At 49.0% G+C, this 17,787-nt stretch overlaps 1 protein-coding gene across 1 annotated transcript in view; it reads left to right on the forward strand.

Moving 5' to 3' along the window:
* The first annotated feature begins 6,354 nt into the window (after nt 1-6,354).
* Nucleotides 6,355-17,787, forward strand: part of FBLN7 (fibulin 7) — a 48,070-nt gene continuing 36,637 nt past the window's right edge. The window contains exon 1 of the mRNA XM_027624110.2: nt 6,355-6,571. Coding sequence (XP_027479911.1) covers nt 6,494-6,571 — 78 coding nt within the window. The 5' untranslated portion in view covers nt 6,355-6,493. The remainder of the gene's footprint in view (nt 6,572-17,787) is intronic.

Below are 17,787 nucleotides of genomic sequence, written 5' to 3' on the forward strand. Positions count from 1 at the left end.
CCTTCGGCTCAGGTCATGATCCCAGGGTCCTGGGATCAAGATCCACTCGGGCTCCCTGCTCAGTGGGAAAGCCTGCTTCTTCCCTCTCCCACTCCCCTGCTCATGTTCCTGCTCTCGCTGTGTCTCTCTGTCAAATAAATAAATAAAATCTTTTTTAAAAATAGTGATAAAAGCTATCCAGCAGATGGTGCCAAAGTAATTTCTCTGGAGAGTTCTGGTCTGTAATTCTTGCCTTTAAAATTTTCTTTAATTTACTTACCAAATGCCATTAAACAAATTTAGAGATGAAATAAAAAACTTTTTAAAAATGTACACAAAGAGCACCGCCATCCCTGGGGAAAAAATAATGAATTGTATTATTAGAAAATGCATTTGTGGATTTCAAGTTCTGATAATGGAGAAGTACCTTCAGTTGGACCAAACTTCCCTACAAATAACAACTCCAGACAAATTTAAATGACAACTATGTGAAGACATTGGCGACAGACACAAAGCAGGGAGGCATAGGAAGGGATTCAACACTTGGTTAAAGGGAACTGCACTGGGTGATTTCCCTGTTTTTTTATGGCTTTTTCACTGATGGCAGGCCACAGTTGTTGCCAGGTATAGAAATTAAATCTGGATATAAACCCTGATCTTTTCCTTGCTGAACTAGAAGAAGACAGAGATTAGAACTGCAGTAGCTGGGAAGCTAAAGAATTACCGAAAGAGAGAAACGCAAAGAAGGTCAGCACCACATCTGTGTATAAACCTCCCAAATCGCTGGCTCACCCTGTACGATGCATGTATGGGACAGATTCCATGCAACCCATCCAAAGCTAAGAAAGTAGAACCGAGATTTCTAACATAGGAGACAAAGTTTTATTTGAGTCCAACCCAGTAAACCGCCTGCTTAAGAAAATGATGTGGGGGTGATGTCAGAGATAACGAGGGACTAAGGACCTCTGGATGTTTGTCCCTTCATAAAAACAGTGAAAAACTCATAAAAACTTCCGGAATTAACTTTCAGAACTCTGGAAATTAACCAGTCTTGCAGCAACCTGAGGAGCATTTACACACGAAAAAACGCCTGAATTTCAGTAAGAACACCAAGCTTTCCTTCCATCTGTCCTACCCCCCCACCTGTTCCCCAGCACAGCGGGGGCCTTCAAAATTAAGGGCCCACGTTCCCAGTACTGCAGGGATCAGAATGGAGCTGGAGATCTTTCAAAATCTCATTTCCAAAGAATTGGCATTCATGACTGGTCTAGTGGTTCCTTGGAATTCACCACTAGAAAGGCTTGTCTTTATTTGACCTGGGCCAGAGCTTGACCAGTATTAAAATCCTTTTTCTTGGGGACATTTGTTAAAAGACATTGGCAGTCAAGTGTTTTAATGTTGTAGCTGCACAAGGCAATAAATAACAATGGAAGCAAGCAATAGACTAACCAAAAGCCTCAAAAAGTAAAACTAAAAAGAAAAGCTCCAGTGTATTTCTGGGACTCTAAAAGGCCACATGTATATGTAGGGCTTTGCACAGCAGAGTGTAAGCAGGAAGTGAAGGTTAAGGCAGAGTTGTAAACCGGCTGTATGAGAGTTGAAGATATGTCTTACCATAGACATAAACACCTTGACAAAGACCAGGAGATTTGTTGGTTCCAAGAATTTAAGGAAAATTCTGTCCAATAATTAATAACTGACCACCAATAACTGAATAGAGACTTCAGTGGCCATATATTACAAAAGGTATAGAGGTTACAGAATTAGTTCAGAGAAGTCACCAAACAAACATAACAACAAGCAGCAACAACAAAAAACCAGGGTTGCCACATTATTTAAAATGTCCAGTTTTCACCAAAAAATTATAACACACACACACACACACAAAATGAGGAAAAAGCAATTGATAGAAAAATGTTCTTGGGGGGCGCCTGGGTGGCTCAGTTGGTTAAGCGACTGCCTTCGGCTCAGGTAATGATCCTGGGGTCTCGGGATCAAGTCCCGCATCAGGCTCCCTGCTGAGCAGGGAGTCTGCTTCTCCCTCTGACCCTCCACCCTCTCATGCTCTCTCTATCTCATTCTCTCTCTCAAATGAATAAATAAAATATTTTTTAAAAAAAGCAAAGAAAATGTTCTGGGGAAAGACCAGATGTTGGACTTACTAGACAAGCACTTTAAGTCAGCTATTTTATTTTATTTTTTTTAATTTATTCATTTGAAAGGGAGAGTGAGTGAGAGAGTGCCTGCACAAGCCGGGAAGAGACAGACGGAGGGAGAAGCAGACTCCCCGCTGAGCAGGGAGCCCAATGGGGGGCTCAATCCCAGGACCCTGGGATCATGACCTGAGCGGGAGGCAGATGCTTAACCAACTGAGCCACCCAGGTGCCCCTAAGTCAGCTGTTTTAAATATGTTCAATGACCTAAAGGAAACCATGTCAAAAGAACTAAATAAAGTATGAGAACAACAGTTCACCAAATAGATAATATCAGTAAAGAGATAACAAAAAATGAGCCAGTGGGGCTCCTGGGTGGCTCAGTTGAGCATCTGCCTTTGGCTCAGGTCGTGATCCCAGGGTCCTGGGATCGAGCCCTGCATCGGGCTCCCTGCTCATCGGAAACTGCTTCTCCCTCTCCCTCTGCCCTTCCTCTGCTTGTGCTCTGTCTTGAATGTGCTCTCTCTCTCAAATAAATAAATGAAATCTTTTTTAAAATGAGCCAAATAGAAAGGAAATAGAAATACTTTTCTGTTGAGAAGTACAATAACCGAAATGAAAAATTTACTAGAGGCTCAATAGCAGTTTTAATCAGGCAGAATAAAGAATCAGTGAACTTGAATATAGGTCAATTGATATTATTCAGTCTGGGGAATAGCAAGTAAATAGAAAAAAAAATGAACAGAGCCTCTGAGGTCTGTGGATCATCATCAAACATATCAATAGATGCATAATGGGAAAATCTGAAAGAGGGGAGAGTAGGAAGGAGGCAGGAAGAATATTTGAAGAAATAACAGCTGAAAAACTCCCCAACTTGGTGAAAAACATTAATCTACACATCCAGGAAGATCAGCAAACTCCAAGTGGTATAAACTCATAGAGATCCATACTGAAATACATCATAATCAACCTAGCAAAAGACAAAGACAGAATTTTGAAAGCAACAGGGGAGAAGTGACTCATCACATACAAGGGATACTCAATAAGATTAAAAGCTATTTTTTCATCAGAAAACATGGGGGCAAGAAGGCAATGGGATGACATATGCAAAGCATATGCAAAGGGGGAAAAAAAACCTGTCAACCAAGAATTTAATATCCAGGCAAACTATCCATCAGATATGAAGGAAAAATAAAGATACTCCCAGAGAAACAAAACCAGAATTCTTTGCTAGCAGTCCTGCCCTACAAGAAATACTAAAGAGAGTCCTTCAGGCTGAAATGAAATAACACTAAACAGTAACTTGAATGAAGCCATAAGTGGTACCAGTAAAGGTAATTATGTAGATAATTACCAGTAAAGACAGTATAAATGTATTTTTTGTTTGTAACCCCTTTCCATGTTATCATTTCAAAGAAGAAACTTCTGGCTCACTTCCTTGATGTAGTGTGAAAGCGTGATGTAGTACCTCACACAGGGCTGTGCCCCAAGTTGGCATTCAAAAAATATTTGTGTAATGAGAGAATTGGACCATCACTGCACTCCTTCTGGATCACCCCTGACCCCTGTCGCTTCCCAATTATCCTGGGTCAGGCTAACATGCTGGGCTTTGTTCCTAGGACCCTTTGAAGGTGTTTGGTGGGGGCCGATGACATTTAGAATCACAGATGTGGGGTTACGGTGGGAAAGGGAGAGAAGCAGACCCAAATGAGCCAACATGCAAAATAAGCATATGAACCCCCATAGGGTAAGCAACGTGGTGTGGAGCACCACAAGGGACAGAGAACCCTACAAGAATGGTGGTTTCAGGCTGGGTGCTGCTTCTGGTTGGGTGTTAAACAGATTTCTATAGCAAATCTTCCTGTCTCATTTTGCATCCCCACATTATGCAGGGAACACAAGTGTATCAGCAAAAGCACTGATTCCAGTAGATGGTGATTGATTCTGTCAAAAAACTTCTAAAATATATATTTTAAAGATTTTATTTATTTATTTGACAGAGACACAGTGAGAGAGGGAACACAAGCAGGTGGAGTGGAGAGAAGCAGGGAGCCCGATGTGGGGCTGGATCCCAGGACTCTGGGATCATGACCTGAGCAGAAGGCAGATGCTTAAGGACTGAGCCACCGAGGTGCCCCTAAAATATTTTCTTTAGATGTGTAGACCCCCCCGACCAATCCCTGACATTCTGGAATATTCTCTTGAAAACTAAATATAGAGGAAACAGAAGAAGTAATATAGAGGATAGACCCATTTTGTTAAAGTCAAAGCTGGTTTTTGGAACCCTGAATATAGGACACTGGGCTTATTTTCACAGTCTGCTTTCAGAGAGCCCTGACAGGTTCTGGGCTGCAGGGGGGCTGCCTTGACCACTGGGGGTCAAGGGCAGTTGGGGACAGAGAGAGAGGGGCAGTACTGCTGGGGCAGTGTGACCTTAATTCAGAGCAGACATCAGAATGCTAAATGGAAGGTGGCCATAGGACAAGGGCAACAAACAGAAATTAGTAGATAGGAAAAAAAAATCCTGTTGAAATTTAGAAATACTTAAAAAATATAAAAGAAGGAGGAAGGAAGGGAGGGAGGGAGGGAAAGGAAAGGAAAAAGGAAAAAGGCAAAACAAAACAAAACAAAAAATTCTGTAACTGTAACTAAAATTCCTGAAATCCTATGCTCCTGTATTTAAATGAAGGTAGCCTGTGCGGGGGAAACATCACACCTCTGGGAGGGGTCTGAGTCTGGGATTTACATACCTTGGGCAAGTCACTCAACCATGCCCAGATTCAGCTTTATAAATCCACAGAGAGGGCAAGAGAGGAAAAAAGAATGTTTCCTGACATCTGCCAAAGTCTGGCTCCCAGTGCACAGCCAGAAGCGGGCTGAGAAGTCTTGGCCTCCAGGGCAGGTCACCATGCAAACACGAGGTGGGATAAAATACCTATTAAACACACCGACCAGAACCCAATCTTTCATTAGTGGGAGGGAGAGAGGAGGGTAAGTGAAAGGGGCCGGGGGAGCACTGGCTTTGGCATCAAGGGCAAACACATGACAGATTGAGGCAGAAAACCATAATTTCCACAGGCTTCCTGGGATTGGGCCACTGCTGCCTGGTCCCTCCACTTGGACAGGGAAAAGCAATGTTTTGCCCGGTCTCCAGGAACGCAAACTAAGATTACACGGGCCCCGCTCTACTTCCTGTGACAGGAAGGTGGAGGGAGAAGCACAGTAGGATTTCCTGGATAATGAAAGCTCAGGTGGCCAGCTTACACCACACCCTCGCTTTCCAGGGGACGCCAACTTTCCTTTCTGCCTTCCAATGGAACTCTTGGTCTGAGACGACAGTCTTCTGAACTCCATTCCTTGAGCTCTGAGTGGGCTCTGCTAAATGAAATGCGGAAAGGAAAAATAGATCTGAGGCTTGGCCAGACTTGGTGTGCACCATGACATCTGCAGTGTTGCCTTCTGAAAACATTCTTCCAGTAAGAACTTAAATAATGGTTTCCAGGAGCTTGGGGCTGAGGCCCTCCCCGCCCTCCCACAGCCCCGGGATGCAGGGGACTTCAGACCACTCCTGTCTGCCCTTCCCAGCGGGATTTCCCAGCGACTTAAGCAAAGCACCCAAAGTTCTCATAACCCGGCCTTCGTTTTAGACGGAGTTCCTCCTTCCGGTTGGGGAGGGGAGAACTATCAATGAGGAGGACAGGAGATTCTTGGTCCCCGTGCATGTGGGTTCTTGTTCCCCACTAGCATGATTGAGAAGAACTCTCGCCTACTCGATGGAGAACTTAGGCTAAGTTTATGAAGCCAGTCTCCCGGCCCAGCTGGTCCTGCTCTCTGAATGCCGTGGAGGAAGGTGTCCCGGACGCGGGCTGCGAAGTAGGGCAGAGCTGGAGCGGGATCGCCACTCCGCCGCCCGTGGCCGGCGACGCGCGCCTCGGTCTCCCCAGCGGGGCCAGGGGACGGTCGCGGGGGGGGGGGGGGGCGTGCGGGGCACCGGCCACGCGGTCTCGGCCGCCCTGGCCCGCGAGGCCCTCCGGATGCCCGCGCTCGTCCTCGGCGTCGCGCCCGGCCTCCTCGGGGAGCCGCGCGGGTTGGGCGCGCTCCCAGGCGCATTCCTGGCCGGGCAGCCCCTCCTCCTCGGCCTCGGCCCCGGGGCTGGCGCCTCCCCGCCTCGCCGGGGCTGTCTCGTGCGGGCGGCTGCGGACGCTCGTGGCCGGCGCGCGGCGCACCTGGACCCGAGACGGCGCCGGCCGCGCTCCGGGGCTCCCGCCGCCCTCCCTGCGCGAGCCGCTCCGGGGCCGCGGCGTGGGCCGGCTCGAGGAGGCGTCTCCCCTTCCCCCAGGCGAGCAGCTCCCACTGGCAAGATGGTGCCCAGCTGTCCCCGCGCGCTCCTGCTGCTGCTGCTGGGGCTCCTCGCCCTCCCCGCGTCGCGGGCTTCCCAGGTCAGTGCCCTCCCGCTTCTCGCCCGTCCCGCTCGCCCGGGAGGCAACGCCAAGGCCGGAGGACCCGGGCTTGTCGCTCGGCACTTGGAGACTTGGGTAGGGGGCGCGGAGTGGTTCTTGGGATTCCCCCCCCATCTGTCACCTGAGCCTCATCGCGGGCTGGGCGCCTGGGAAGACCCGGGCTGGTCCAGCGGCGCAGTCTGGGCGACAGCCTCGCTCCGCGGGGCACAGGGCTCCGCGTGACGATCGTGAGTTGGAGGAAGGTTTCCCTGGGATGTATGAGACGTTGGGCTTTGGTGGGTCTCCAGGGGGGCTCCTGGTCACCCCGTGACGGTGGAGACTGTCCCCGCCCTCCAGCTCCCAACGTTCAAATTTCTAACTGAAATCTCATTCCCACCACCGCCGACTTTTAAACGCGCGCCGACTCGGTGAGCGGCGTTTGCGCTGCGCAGGCAGAGGGGGGCCAGGGGGTTTCTGAAGCCGTCTCATCTCGCGCTTAGGGGGCCTTAGATTTGGGGCTGCATTTTCTTTCTCACCCTGACAGACAGCTTGGTGTTTGGTTTTTCTCTCCTTGCCGTTTGTATTTGTTGGAGTCTCACTGGATTTATTTATTTGACCAGATCCACTTTTATATTAACTAGTAAGAATCGATGGTTAAACTTAAGATAAGAATGCAGATAAAGGGGCACCTGGGTGGCTCAGTCGTTAAGCGTCTGCCTTCGGCTCAGGTCATGATCTCAGTGTCGTGGGATCGAGCCCCGCATCGGGCTCCCTGCTCCGCGGGAAGCCCGCTTCTCCCTCTCCCACTCCCCCCTGCTTGTGGTCCCTCTCTTGCTGTGTCTCTCTCTGTCAAAAAATACATAAAATCTTTAAAAAAAAAAAAGAATGCAGATAAAAGTACATCTTCCGATAGGTGGAAGGTGGAACTGGAATTGCTGAATTCTGAGCCAGCAACCGCCATCCCGGCTCTGGCCACGGGAGACCCCGCCCCCCTGTGGTGGGCGTGGCCCGTGGGCGGCCCGCCGGCCACCCCAACACCATCATCCACAGCAGTAACAGTAACTGAGGGCAGAAGGAAAGCCTGCATGTGCTTACTGGAAGTCTGATGACTGCCGGGTTCTTTGCTAAGCATCTTCCACGCTCTTAAATCTCAGAGCAGCCCTGTGAGGTGGGGACAATTCGTCCCCATTTTGCAAAGGAGGGAACGGAGGCCCAAAGAGTAGTTAAGTCCACACAGCCAAGGAGTAGAGAAAATTCAGTCCCTCTCTTTGGGTTCTTTCCCAAATCTTTCCCCTTCCCCACTGACACTGGTTTACTGTCTAAATTCCTGAACCAGGCGGGCACACTCACGGGCACCTACAAGCCCCTGGGGCGCAGAAGGGATTCCAGGCAGGGAGAACGCAGTCAGACCAGAGGTGGGTGGTGTGAGTGCAGAAGCTGGGGGTGGGGGTGCTCCTGGGAGGCGCAGTTAGTTAAGCGTCCCACTCTTGGTTTCTGCTCAGGTAGTGATCTCAGGGTCTTGATCCCAGGATCCTGGTCTCAGGGTGGTGAGATCAGCCACGCGCGGGGCTCGTGCTCAGCACTGAGTCTGCTTAAGACGCTCTCCACCTCTCCCTCTTTGCCCCTCCCCCCTCGCATGCACACACACACACACACACACACACACACACACACACACACTCTCTCTCTCTAAAATAAATAAATCTTTAAAGAAAAAAAAAGTGGTCAGCAGGAAGTCACTCAGCCACCAGGCAGCAGAGGCTAATCTGAGGCCCCAGGGAACCCACCAACAGAGCAAGGGATCTCCTACCCACTTTGCAGAATACAAAACAAAACAAAACACCAGGCCCAGAGGCAAAGGCCAGAAGCATAGGGTGGGCGCATCCAGTCGGAGCCCTCAGAGGGGGAGGGTGGATGGGATGTGCAAGCAGATGCTGGGGCACCTGCTCTGCCCCTGTCTCATCTTCTGGGACCTATTGCTGTCTCTCCGGGTTACCCAGACAACAGGTGAGACCCTGGCAGTTCTCAGATGTCCTGGCTGCTGCAGAGGCAGAAAAGTGAGCCCTCTCAGGCTCTGGTCCTGGAAGATCTGGGTCCAAACCCTGCCTCCCTGGGCTTTGTGAGGGGGAAAGGGAGCAAAAGGGATTGTCCATAGAAGTTGGTTTAAAGGGGCGCCTGGGTGGCTCAGTTGGTTAAGCAACTGCCTTCGGCTTAGGTCATGATCCTGGAGTCCTGGGATCGAGTCCCACATTGGGCTGGCGACGCGCTTAGCAGGGTGTCTGCTTCTCCCTCTGACCCTCCCCTCTCTTGTGCTCTGTCTCTCTCTCTCAAATAAATAAATAAAATCTTAAAAAGAAGTTGGTTTAAAAATTCTAGTGAAACAGTCCTTCACCCAATGAGGGGTCTCCCCTCCCAGCCCCTGTCTGGGGGAGCCTGACAGGTAAGCCATAAAGAAGGCCCCAGGAACACTCCTTACCAGGCTTCTCTTCTCTCGGGTCCTTGCTCAAATAAGCACCTCTTTGTAGAGGCCTTCCCAGCCCCATACTTACACAGGTCTCCTCTCTGCCCTTGTGTTTCCTATTATGGTTCTATGAAGGGCTCTGGAATAGGACTGATCATGTTTGTAATGCTTTCTTTTGGTAGATTTTGAGTTTATTGTCTGTCTTCTCCATTACAGGGCCCCAGGGCAGGACCATATCTGGGATTTTTACCGCCCAGGACCCAGCATAGCTGGAGTTCAACGGAATGAAGGGAGTGTTGTCATGCTGGTGCTGCTCTGAGCAGGACCGAGCTGGGCAGTCTCGGGGTAAACCTTGGCTGCACATCAGGTCACCTGGGAAGCTTCTAGAAATCTCAATGCTAGCCTCACCCTAGAGGATCTGGGTTGGGGCTCAGACATCAGTATTTTTTTAAGTGTCCCTAGTGATTTGAATCAAGCAGGTGTGTGAAACCCAGTGGAACCCCATCTTTCAGAGTTAAAAACTGCAGACCTAGAAAAGGGCCAAGGGCAGGGGAGTTCAGAGTGGACAAAGGATTGGACTCGCGAGGACCTGAGGGGACGTGGCATAGCTGGAGTTGACCTCATCTGAACACAGTATGAGCCTGGGGCTCCTGAACCCAGCAGTAAGTCCTGCTGGCCGGTGGAGACTCCTCGTGTTTGGAGAGTGAATGGCACTCATGGAACCATCTACTGCCACAAGGAGATGGGCGGGGTCCATGGCCACCCAAGGACCTCCAGCTAGAGGTAGCAGGGGTTCCTCACGGCAGTGGGGCGCAGCCCCGGCTGGGGTTCCTCTGTTGACCAGGAAATGCACTCACTTTGTTCTATTAGGTGCCAGCCCACAGGAAGCACGATGGGTGTGTGTTTGTGAGTGTGTGTGCATGTGTCTGCGTGAATGAGTGGTTGTGTTTGCTACGGGATGTGTGTGTGCATACATATCTGTGGAGGATCTTCATGTGAGTGTGTTTGTGTAGTGTGTGTGTTGCAAGGTAGGGGGACGCTGCTTTCTGCAAGGGTCTGGAGAAGTGATCTCATGGGGATGGACAGTATCATCCCCTCTCCTGCGTCCTTCGTGGTGTTCCACTTCCGTCCCTCTTGTCAGCACATCTGTCCTGAGTCACTTCGCAGGGGTTTTGTGATGAGCTGGATGGGAGCAGGTGGGGAAGGAGGGCAGGTTGAGCAGCGTGGGGATCCCACGAGTGGGGGCCCTTTCTTACAACTGCTGCCCACTCCGTGGCCTTCCCACTGGAAGAGAAACAGCCCCGTTGGGGAGATGAGAAGGGGACACATGTAACAAACCCCTGCACCTCTCTTCCCCACAACAGCTCTAGGTGAGCAAGGAGGGCAGGGTCTCAGCATCCTCCTTGCCTGTGGGGTTTCCCCTACCCCAAAACCTCTCTTTCTGAACAGATGTCACAGGGTTCCAAATTCCACCATTAGAGGTTCATTATTTTGGTTGCCTTCTCCCATTTGCTGGTTACAGTTTAATAAAAAAAAAGTTTTGGCATACATTTCCATGATTTTTACCATAGAACTATATTCCATATGTGGAGACTGTTCCATCGCCTCAGAACCAATCTGTCCTTCATCACTATATAGCTTTGTCTTCTCCATAATGTCATATAAATGGAATCAACAAATGCATAGACTTTTGAGTCTGGCTTTTTAAAATTTAGCATAATGCATTTGAGATTCTTCTGTGTTGTTCTGGGTCTGCATAGTTGTTTTACTAACACTATGACTGAGTCATATTCCGTTGTGTTCACCCACCAAATGGAATGACACCTATGGTGTCATTTCTACTTTTTGGTGATTATGAATGGATCTGCTATAAACATTCCCATGCAGCTTTTGTATGTGTGTAAATATAAATATTCATTGCTCTCGGACAAATATCTAGGAGTGAGATTGCAAGGTCATATGGTAAATGTATACTTCACTTTGTGAGAAACTGCCAAACTGTCTTCCCTATTAGTTGTATCATTTTACATTCACACCAGCAATGAATAAAAAGACTGTTACTCTACATCCTCACCACTTACTATTGTCAGGTTGGTTGGTTAGTTTCGAAGTCATCTGATAGGTATGCAGTGGTATCTTATTGTGGTTTTCATTTCCATTTCCTTAATGACTAATAATATTGAGAATCTTTTCATGTGCTTATTTGCCATAAGGTCTACTGGGTAAAGTGTCTGCCCATTTAAAAAATGGATTAATTTCTTATTGTTCAGTTGTGAGTGTTCTTTATATATTTTCATTACTAGTCTTTTTCAGATATGTGAGCTGCAAATATTTTCTCTCTAGAGCTTGTCTTAATGTCCACCCTGGAGCAAACATTTTAAATTTTGGCAAATCTTAAACTGATCTTTTTTTTTTTTTTTTATGGATCATACCTTTGGTGTCAAGTCTGAGAACTCTTGGCCTCACACCAGGTCCTGAAATTTCTCTTCTGTATTTTCTTCCAATTTTTTGTATAGTTTTGCATTTTTACATTTAGATCTGTGATCTATTTGCAGTTAATGTTTGCACAAAGTGGGAATTTTATCTTGGGGATAACTTTTTGCAGATAGATTTCCAGTTGTTTCAACATCATTTGTGGAGTAGATGGTTGAATCGCCATTGAATCGTCCCAGCAACTTTGACAAACATCAGGTCATCATGCAGGTATGGGACTATGTCTGTCGGGAACACACTATCCTGATTACTGTAATTCTATAGTAAGATAGAATTTGACCAGTCTAGTTTCTTTGCCTTTCCATTAACATTTTAGAACAAGCTTGTCTCTTTCTTATAGACAAGAAATCTTAGTAGAATTTTGATTAGGATTACATTAATGCTATTGATCGATTAGGGGTGAATTGGCTTCTTAATAATATTGAGTCTTCCAATCTGTGAACATAATATGTCTGTCCATTTATCTAGATCTTTGATTTCTTTCCTCAGCATTTTAAATCTTCAACATAAATATGCTTTGTTAGATGTATACTTAAGCATTTCATTTTTGGAACTCCTTTAAATGGTGTTGTTTTATTAAATTTTCATTTCCAGTGGTATATTCCTAGTATATGGACAGCTATGGATTTTTCTGTGTTGACCCTGTATCCTGTGACATTGTGGAACTCACTTATTATGGAGTTGTTTTTTTTTTTTGGTAGATTCAGGTTTTTGACATAAATGATTGTGTCATCTGTGAATATGGGCAGTTTTATTTCTTCCTTTCCAGTTTATGTGCCATTGGTTTATTTATTTAGCCGTATTACCCTGGCTGAAACCTCCAGTACTATGTTGAATAGGGAAGTGAACATCCTTGCCTTGTTCTAGAACTTAGGGAGAAAGCATTCAGTTTTGTTTTGTTTTTTTAACATTAAGTGTGATGCTACCTATAGGTTTTTTGTAGATGCCATTTGTCAAGTTAAGATTTCTTTTTTTTTAAGATTTTATTTATTTGACAGAGAGACACAGTGAGAGAGGGAACACAAGCAGGGGGAGTGGGAGAGGGAGCAGGGGGCCTCCCGCTGAGCAGGAAGCCCGATGCGGGGACTCTATCCCAGGACGCTGGGGCCATGACCTGAGCCAAAGGCAGACGCTTAACGACTGAGCCACCCAGGCGCCCCCCCTTTTTTTAAAGATAAGTTAAGATTTCTTTCAAAGCATAGTTTGACAGAGTATTATGAATGGATGTTGAATTTTGTCACATGCTTTTTTCTCCCTGAATTGATATGATCCAGTGGTTTTTCTTCAGTTAGTTAAAAAGGTGGATGACCTTGATTGATTTTCTATTTTGAAACCAGCCTTGCAGTCCCAGATAATCCTAATTGGTTGTGGTTTTATTTCTCTCTCTCTCTCTCTCTCTCTATATATATATATATATTTCTCTATATTCCTCTGTATTTATGGATTGCATTTGCTAATATTTCGTGAGAAAATTTGCCCGTTTTCAGGGCGCCTGGGTGGCTCAGTTGGTTAAGCGACTGCCTTCGGCTCAGGTCATGATCCTGGAGTCCCGGGATCGAGTCCCGCGTCGGGCTCCCTGCTGGGTGGGGAGTCTGCTTCTCCTTCTAACCCTCCTCCCTCTCATGTGCTCTCTCTCTTTCTCATTCTCGCTCTCTCAAATGAATAAATAAATAAAATCTTAAAAAAATTTTGCCCGTTTTCATGAGGGATATTGGTGTATAGTAGGGGTCAGCACACTGTGGCCCCTGGGCCACATCCAGTCCACTGCTGGTCAAATCTGGCCACACCCATTCATTTACATATTTCTGCAGCTGCTTTTTACCCTACAATTGCAGAGTTGAGAGGTTGCAACAGAAACCATATGGGCTTCAAAAAAGAAAATATGTACTCCCTGGCCCTCTACAGATAATGTTTGCTGACCCCTGGTCCTGTCTTTGCAGGGTCCTGTTATCAGGATAGTGCTGGCTTCATAAAATGAGTGAAGTGTTCCCTTGTCGTCTGTTTTCTGGAAGAGATTGGGTAGGATTTGTGTCAGTTCTTGAAATGTTTGGTAGAATTTACCAATGAAATCATGTGGGCCCGGAGACTTCTTTTCTGGAAGGTTTTGAGCTATGAATTCAATTTCTTTGACAGATACAGAACTATTTAGGTTAGCTTTCTTCTTTGGGCACGTTTTGGTCGTTTGTGGCTTTCAAAAAATTGATCTGTAGTCCTCTCTCTCTTGAGACAACTGCTTTGGAACGTCTGGAGATTACTCCACATTTCTAAACAATCGATCTCCCCCGTAATGACAGATACTTTGTTCCATTGTTCACACAGAGCCAAATAGGCTACTATGATTAATTTTCTTTCTTGTGCAACTCTTTGGTTGTCCTCAAGTCCACCCCCCCCCCCCCACTGCCCCCGCCTTTGCCCTCAGTCAAATGCATAAGCACAGTGGTTTCCAGCTCTTACCTGTGCCACGTTCCGCCCGGACTGCTTTCCCTTGGAGCCTGTACTCCCCCCAGTCCCCCTGACCCTGACTTTGGCTGCCTGCTCTTCTGAGCTGGAGTCTATGTTTTATAGATCATACATCTTCCTCTTTCTTGGCTTACTCCATTGTTTTTTTTTTAACGCATCCTCAGGAAAATGATATTTTAATTGGCTATCCTTAGGCATTCCCAAATCACTTTCCTACTTAGAGATTACCCTTTTTCTACACGGACACTTTAAAGTAGTCAGCAGTAACACCATTATCCCTAGGCTGTCGATGGGGGGGGGGGGCTTGATGCACCCGGGAAAGTGGCCGCGGAATCGTCCTGTGGGGAGCAAGGCCACAGGCAGAAGTGAGGGGAGGACGGCTGCCCCATCCACTCTCCCCTACTGACTGAGTCGGGGGAGGGCGGGAGAGGGAGGGTTCGAGGCGGAGTCCTTGCGCTGCGATGAATGAGATGAGGGATGAAAGGAGGAAAACCCAAACAAGCCTGTCTGTCCGCAGCAGAGCGGGGTCGGCTTATCCAATTCAGCCGCCCTGCTGCCTCGGGTCCGTCGCCTGGGCCTGCTCCGAGTCTAGGCTGAGATGGCTCGTTGGTCGCTTCAGAGCTCAGAGTGAAAGGACACCATGACTGGTCGGGGCGTGCCTCCACGAAGGCCTGGGAATGGACTGAAGCGACAGGCACACGTGAAGCATCCGGATCTAAAACAGGGGTACAGGTGTTCCCCACTTTTTGAGAGTTTGCATGGCGCCACTTCGCTTTTAGGAAAGACCTACATTAGTACCTGTTTTCACTCTCCGAAGGAAATCCCAAGAGGATTTTCGCTTTTATGAAAAAAAGGCGAAAAGCAAAAATAGCGATCAGCGTTAGTTTTGCCGCGAGCGTGTACAGCCGCTGCGGCAGCGCGAGCGGCGAGAGTGGCGCCACCCAGCGCCTCCCCCGGGAACTGCACTCAGCATCTCCGGGGGGCCCCGGCCGCCAGAGCTTTAAATTGGGTCTGGGAGCATCTGTGCTTTGTCTGGGAAAGTTCAAATAAATTTCCATATAAATTAATGGTAATTGCATCTTTGCTTTACACCACTGTGGTTTACAAAAAGATTTCCTAGGAACGCTCTACTTTCAGATAGCGAGGGTGGAGACGGGGCGGGGGGGGGGGGCGGCGGTGAACGGACCTGTATTTCACAAAACGAGTATTTGGTGCCTCCAGTGGCCCAGGTGCCAGGATCAAAACAGACAGGGACACTGCTTTTGGTTTTGCAAGAGCTGCCCTGGATCTGGATTTGGCAGACCAGCGGGGCAACTGGAGCTGGACTCAGCTGGGCTGTTCCGTTGATCTGCTCCAGACTCAGCCCCTCTGGGCTGGGACCCTCCTTCATCTGTGGGAAGCTGCCAGGTTAGCTGGGGCTGGCTGGTCTAGGGTGGCTCATCTGGTGCATCTCAGCTCTGCCCCCACAGCCTCTCTTCCTCCAGCAGGCTAGCCTGGTCTTTTCACATGGTGTGGTGGTAGAGGGCTGAAGCTGAGCACAATGCACGAGACTTCTTGAGACCCTGTTCCAAAATGAACCTAGGCTGGGGCGCCTGGGTGGCTCAGTTGGTTAAGCATCTGCCTTTGGCTCAGGCCGTGATCCCGGGGTCCTGGGATCGGACTCCCTGCTCAGCAGGAGGTCTGCTTCTCCCTCTCCCACTCCCACTGCTTGTGTTCCCTCTTTCACTGTGTGTCTCTCTCTCTGTCTGTTTCAAAAAAAAAAAACAAAACTGAACCTGAGATTTGGGGCTTATCCAGGTATGGTGATGCCAGCGGATCAGGAGACAACCACCACTGAAAAGATAGTTTGTTACTAACAGTTGCCAAGACGATGGGGCACGCCAGACCTCATGAGGCCTCAGGAGAGAACAGCAGGCAGAGAGACAGGGAAGGGAACTTCTGGAAAGCCTTTATTGGGGTTTCTGAGGGAAGGAATGGGTGAGACAGGGTAAGGGGGCTAACCAAGTTGGGATTGGCTAGTTTGACTAATTTTAGAGGGTTGTGGTGTAGGGCTGCCTCTGCTGGCCTGATGCCTGACCCTGGGGCTATTGCAGGGGTGGAAAGGGAGAGGGAGGGGGAAACTGGGGGGTGGGTGTTAGTGCCTCACACATGCAAGAGCCAGATAAAGCAGGGGGAATGGTTCTGGATTGTTTGGCTTGCATATCAAAAGTGTGCTGGGGGGTGGGTGCAGGGTGTTGAGTTGTTTGCTACCTCTAGGAATTTGCTCTTCCTGAGAGGGGCAGTCTGTGCCAAGTCAGCAAGGCCCCAGATGTCAAACATCAGACACAGAAACTAGACAACATGGTTAATCTAGATCCAGCCTTGGAGCTGGTCTATCGCTTCCACTATATTCTGTTGGCCAAAGCAAGTCACAAGCAAGTCACAAGGCCAGTGTAGATCCAGGAGGTGGGAAAACAGATTTCCATCTTTTTTTTTTTAAGATTTTTTATTTATTTATGAGAGAGAGAGCATGAGCGAGAGTGAGAGAGAGCACAAGAAGGGGGGAGGGACAAAGGGAGAAGCAGGCTCCCTGATGAGCAGGGAGCCTGACAGGGGGCTCAATCCCAAGCCCCTGAGATCATGACCCACTCCGAAGGCAGACGTTTAACCGACTGAGCCACCCAGGCGCCCAGACTTCCATCTTTATGGGAAAAGCGGCACAGTCTCCTTGCGCAGATGATGGGGATGGCTGGAGCAGGGGGCGGGGGGCGGGCTGTGGCTCTTTCTGCCAACTTTTCCTCATAGTGACCCAGAGATGCACTCGCACAGGCACGTGCATCCAGGCAAATGCGTGCAGGCAGGGTGAGGACAGGGGACAGAGGGGCCTTCCTGGCACCTTGGGCCTTCTCCATCAGTCTCCTCCTCTCCCTGGCACCTTCAGGAAGGGGCCTCCAGTCCCATCCGGGATAGCCCTGATTACAGAGAAGAATGGAGGCCCCTTTGCTCCCCGAGGGTAGTTTCTGGCCCCCGCCTCGGGTGGGGGGTGTTGACAGCGTAGACAGTGAGGACGGGATGTGGCCCGCCGGGGAAGGACAGTGTGACCCGGCAGCACAGTGCTTTCTTGGGCCGCCTGGAGTCCTTCAGCTGAGAACAACTACCCGCCAGGCCTGCTCACAGCGGAGCGATCCTGTCTGACACCACACTTGATTCCAGGCAGACCAGACCAGCTTGGTCCGTGCGGCTGCTCCCCTCGCCATCCGGGCACCGGCCCGCCCTCCAGGGCCACCCAGCCCTGCCTCCTAGCTAGCTGCCCGCGGTCCCGATGTCTCCCGACTGCTGACAGAAGCCTGACTGTGCCGGTCACTCCCTTGATCCACAGGGACAGGGGTGGGGCTGCTGGGCTGCTGCCAACCTTCTCAAGGCTCCCGGCAGCCCTAAGGGCCCTGGGGACATCGGGGCAGACTCCCTAGGTGGGTAGAACTTTCTACATCCTTTCAAACCCTCCCCCAGAGTCTTCCATGCTTTTCAGTAACTGCCAGGGACCTAAAATTAGGCCATTACATTTTCACGAAAGAAAAAAGTCCCTATACTTTGACAGGATCCACATCTACCCATTCCAGTAAGGAAAATCCATACCTCAAGGAAGTAGACATTTCTTTTCCCTGTGTGGGAAAACGTGTGTCCCCCCCTCCGCCACCAGCAGTCTGGGCCCCCGAATCTCCCTAGGGAGGCAGCTAAATGGGAAGCAAGGCACTCATCCTGGGTTTGGGTTTCCAAGTAAGACTGAGACCTGACAACTGTGCACATCAAAGACTGGGGAGAG

Source organism: Zalophus californianus, chromosome 8 (assembly GCF_009762305.2).
Source record: "Zalophus californianus isolate mZalCal1 chromosome 8, mZalCal1.pri.v2, whole genome shotgun sequence".
Lineage (NCBI taxonomy): Eukaryota > Metazoa > Chordata > Mammalia > Carnivora > Otariidae > Zalophus > Zalophus californianus.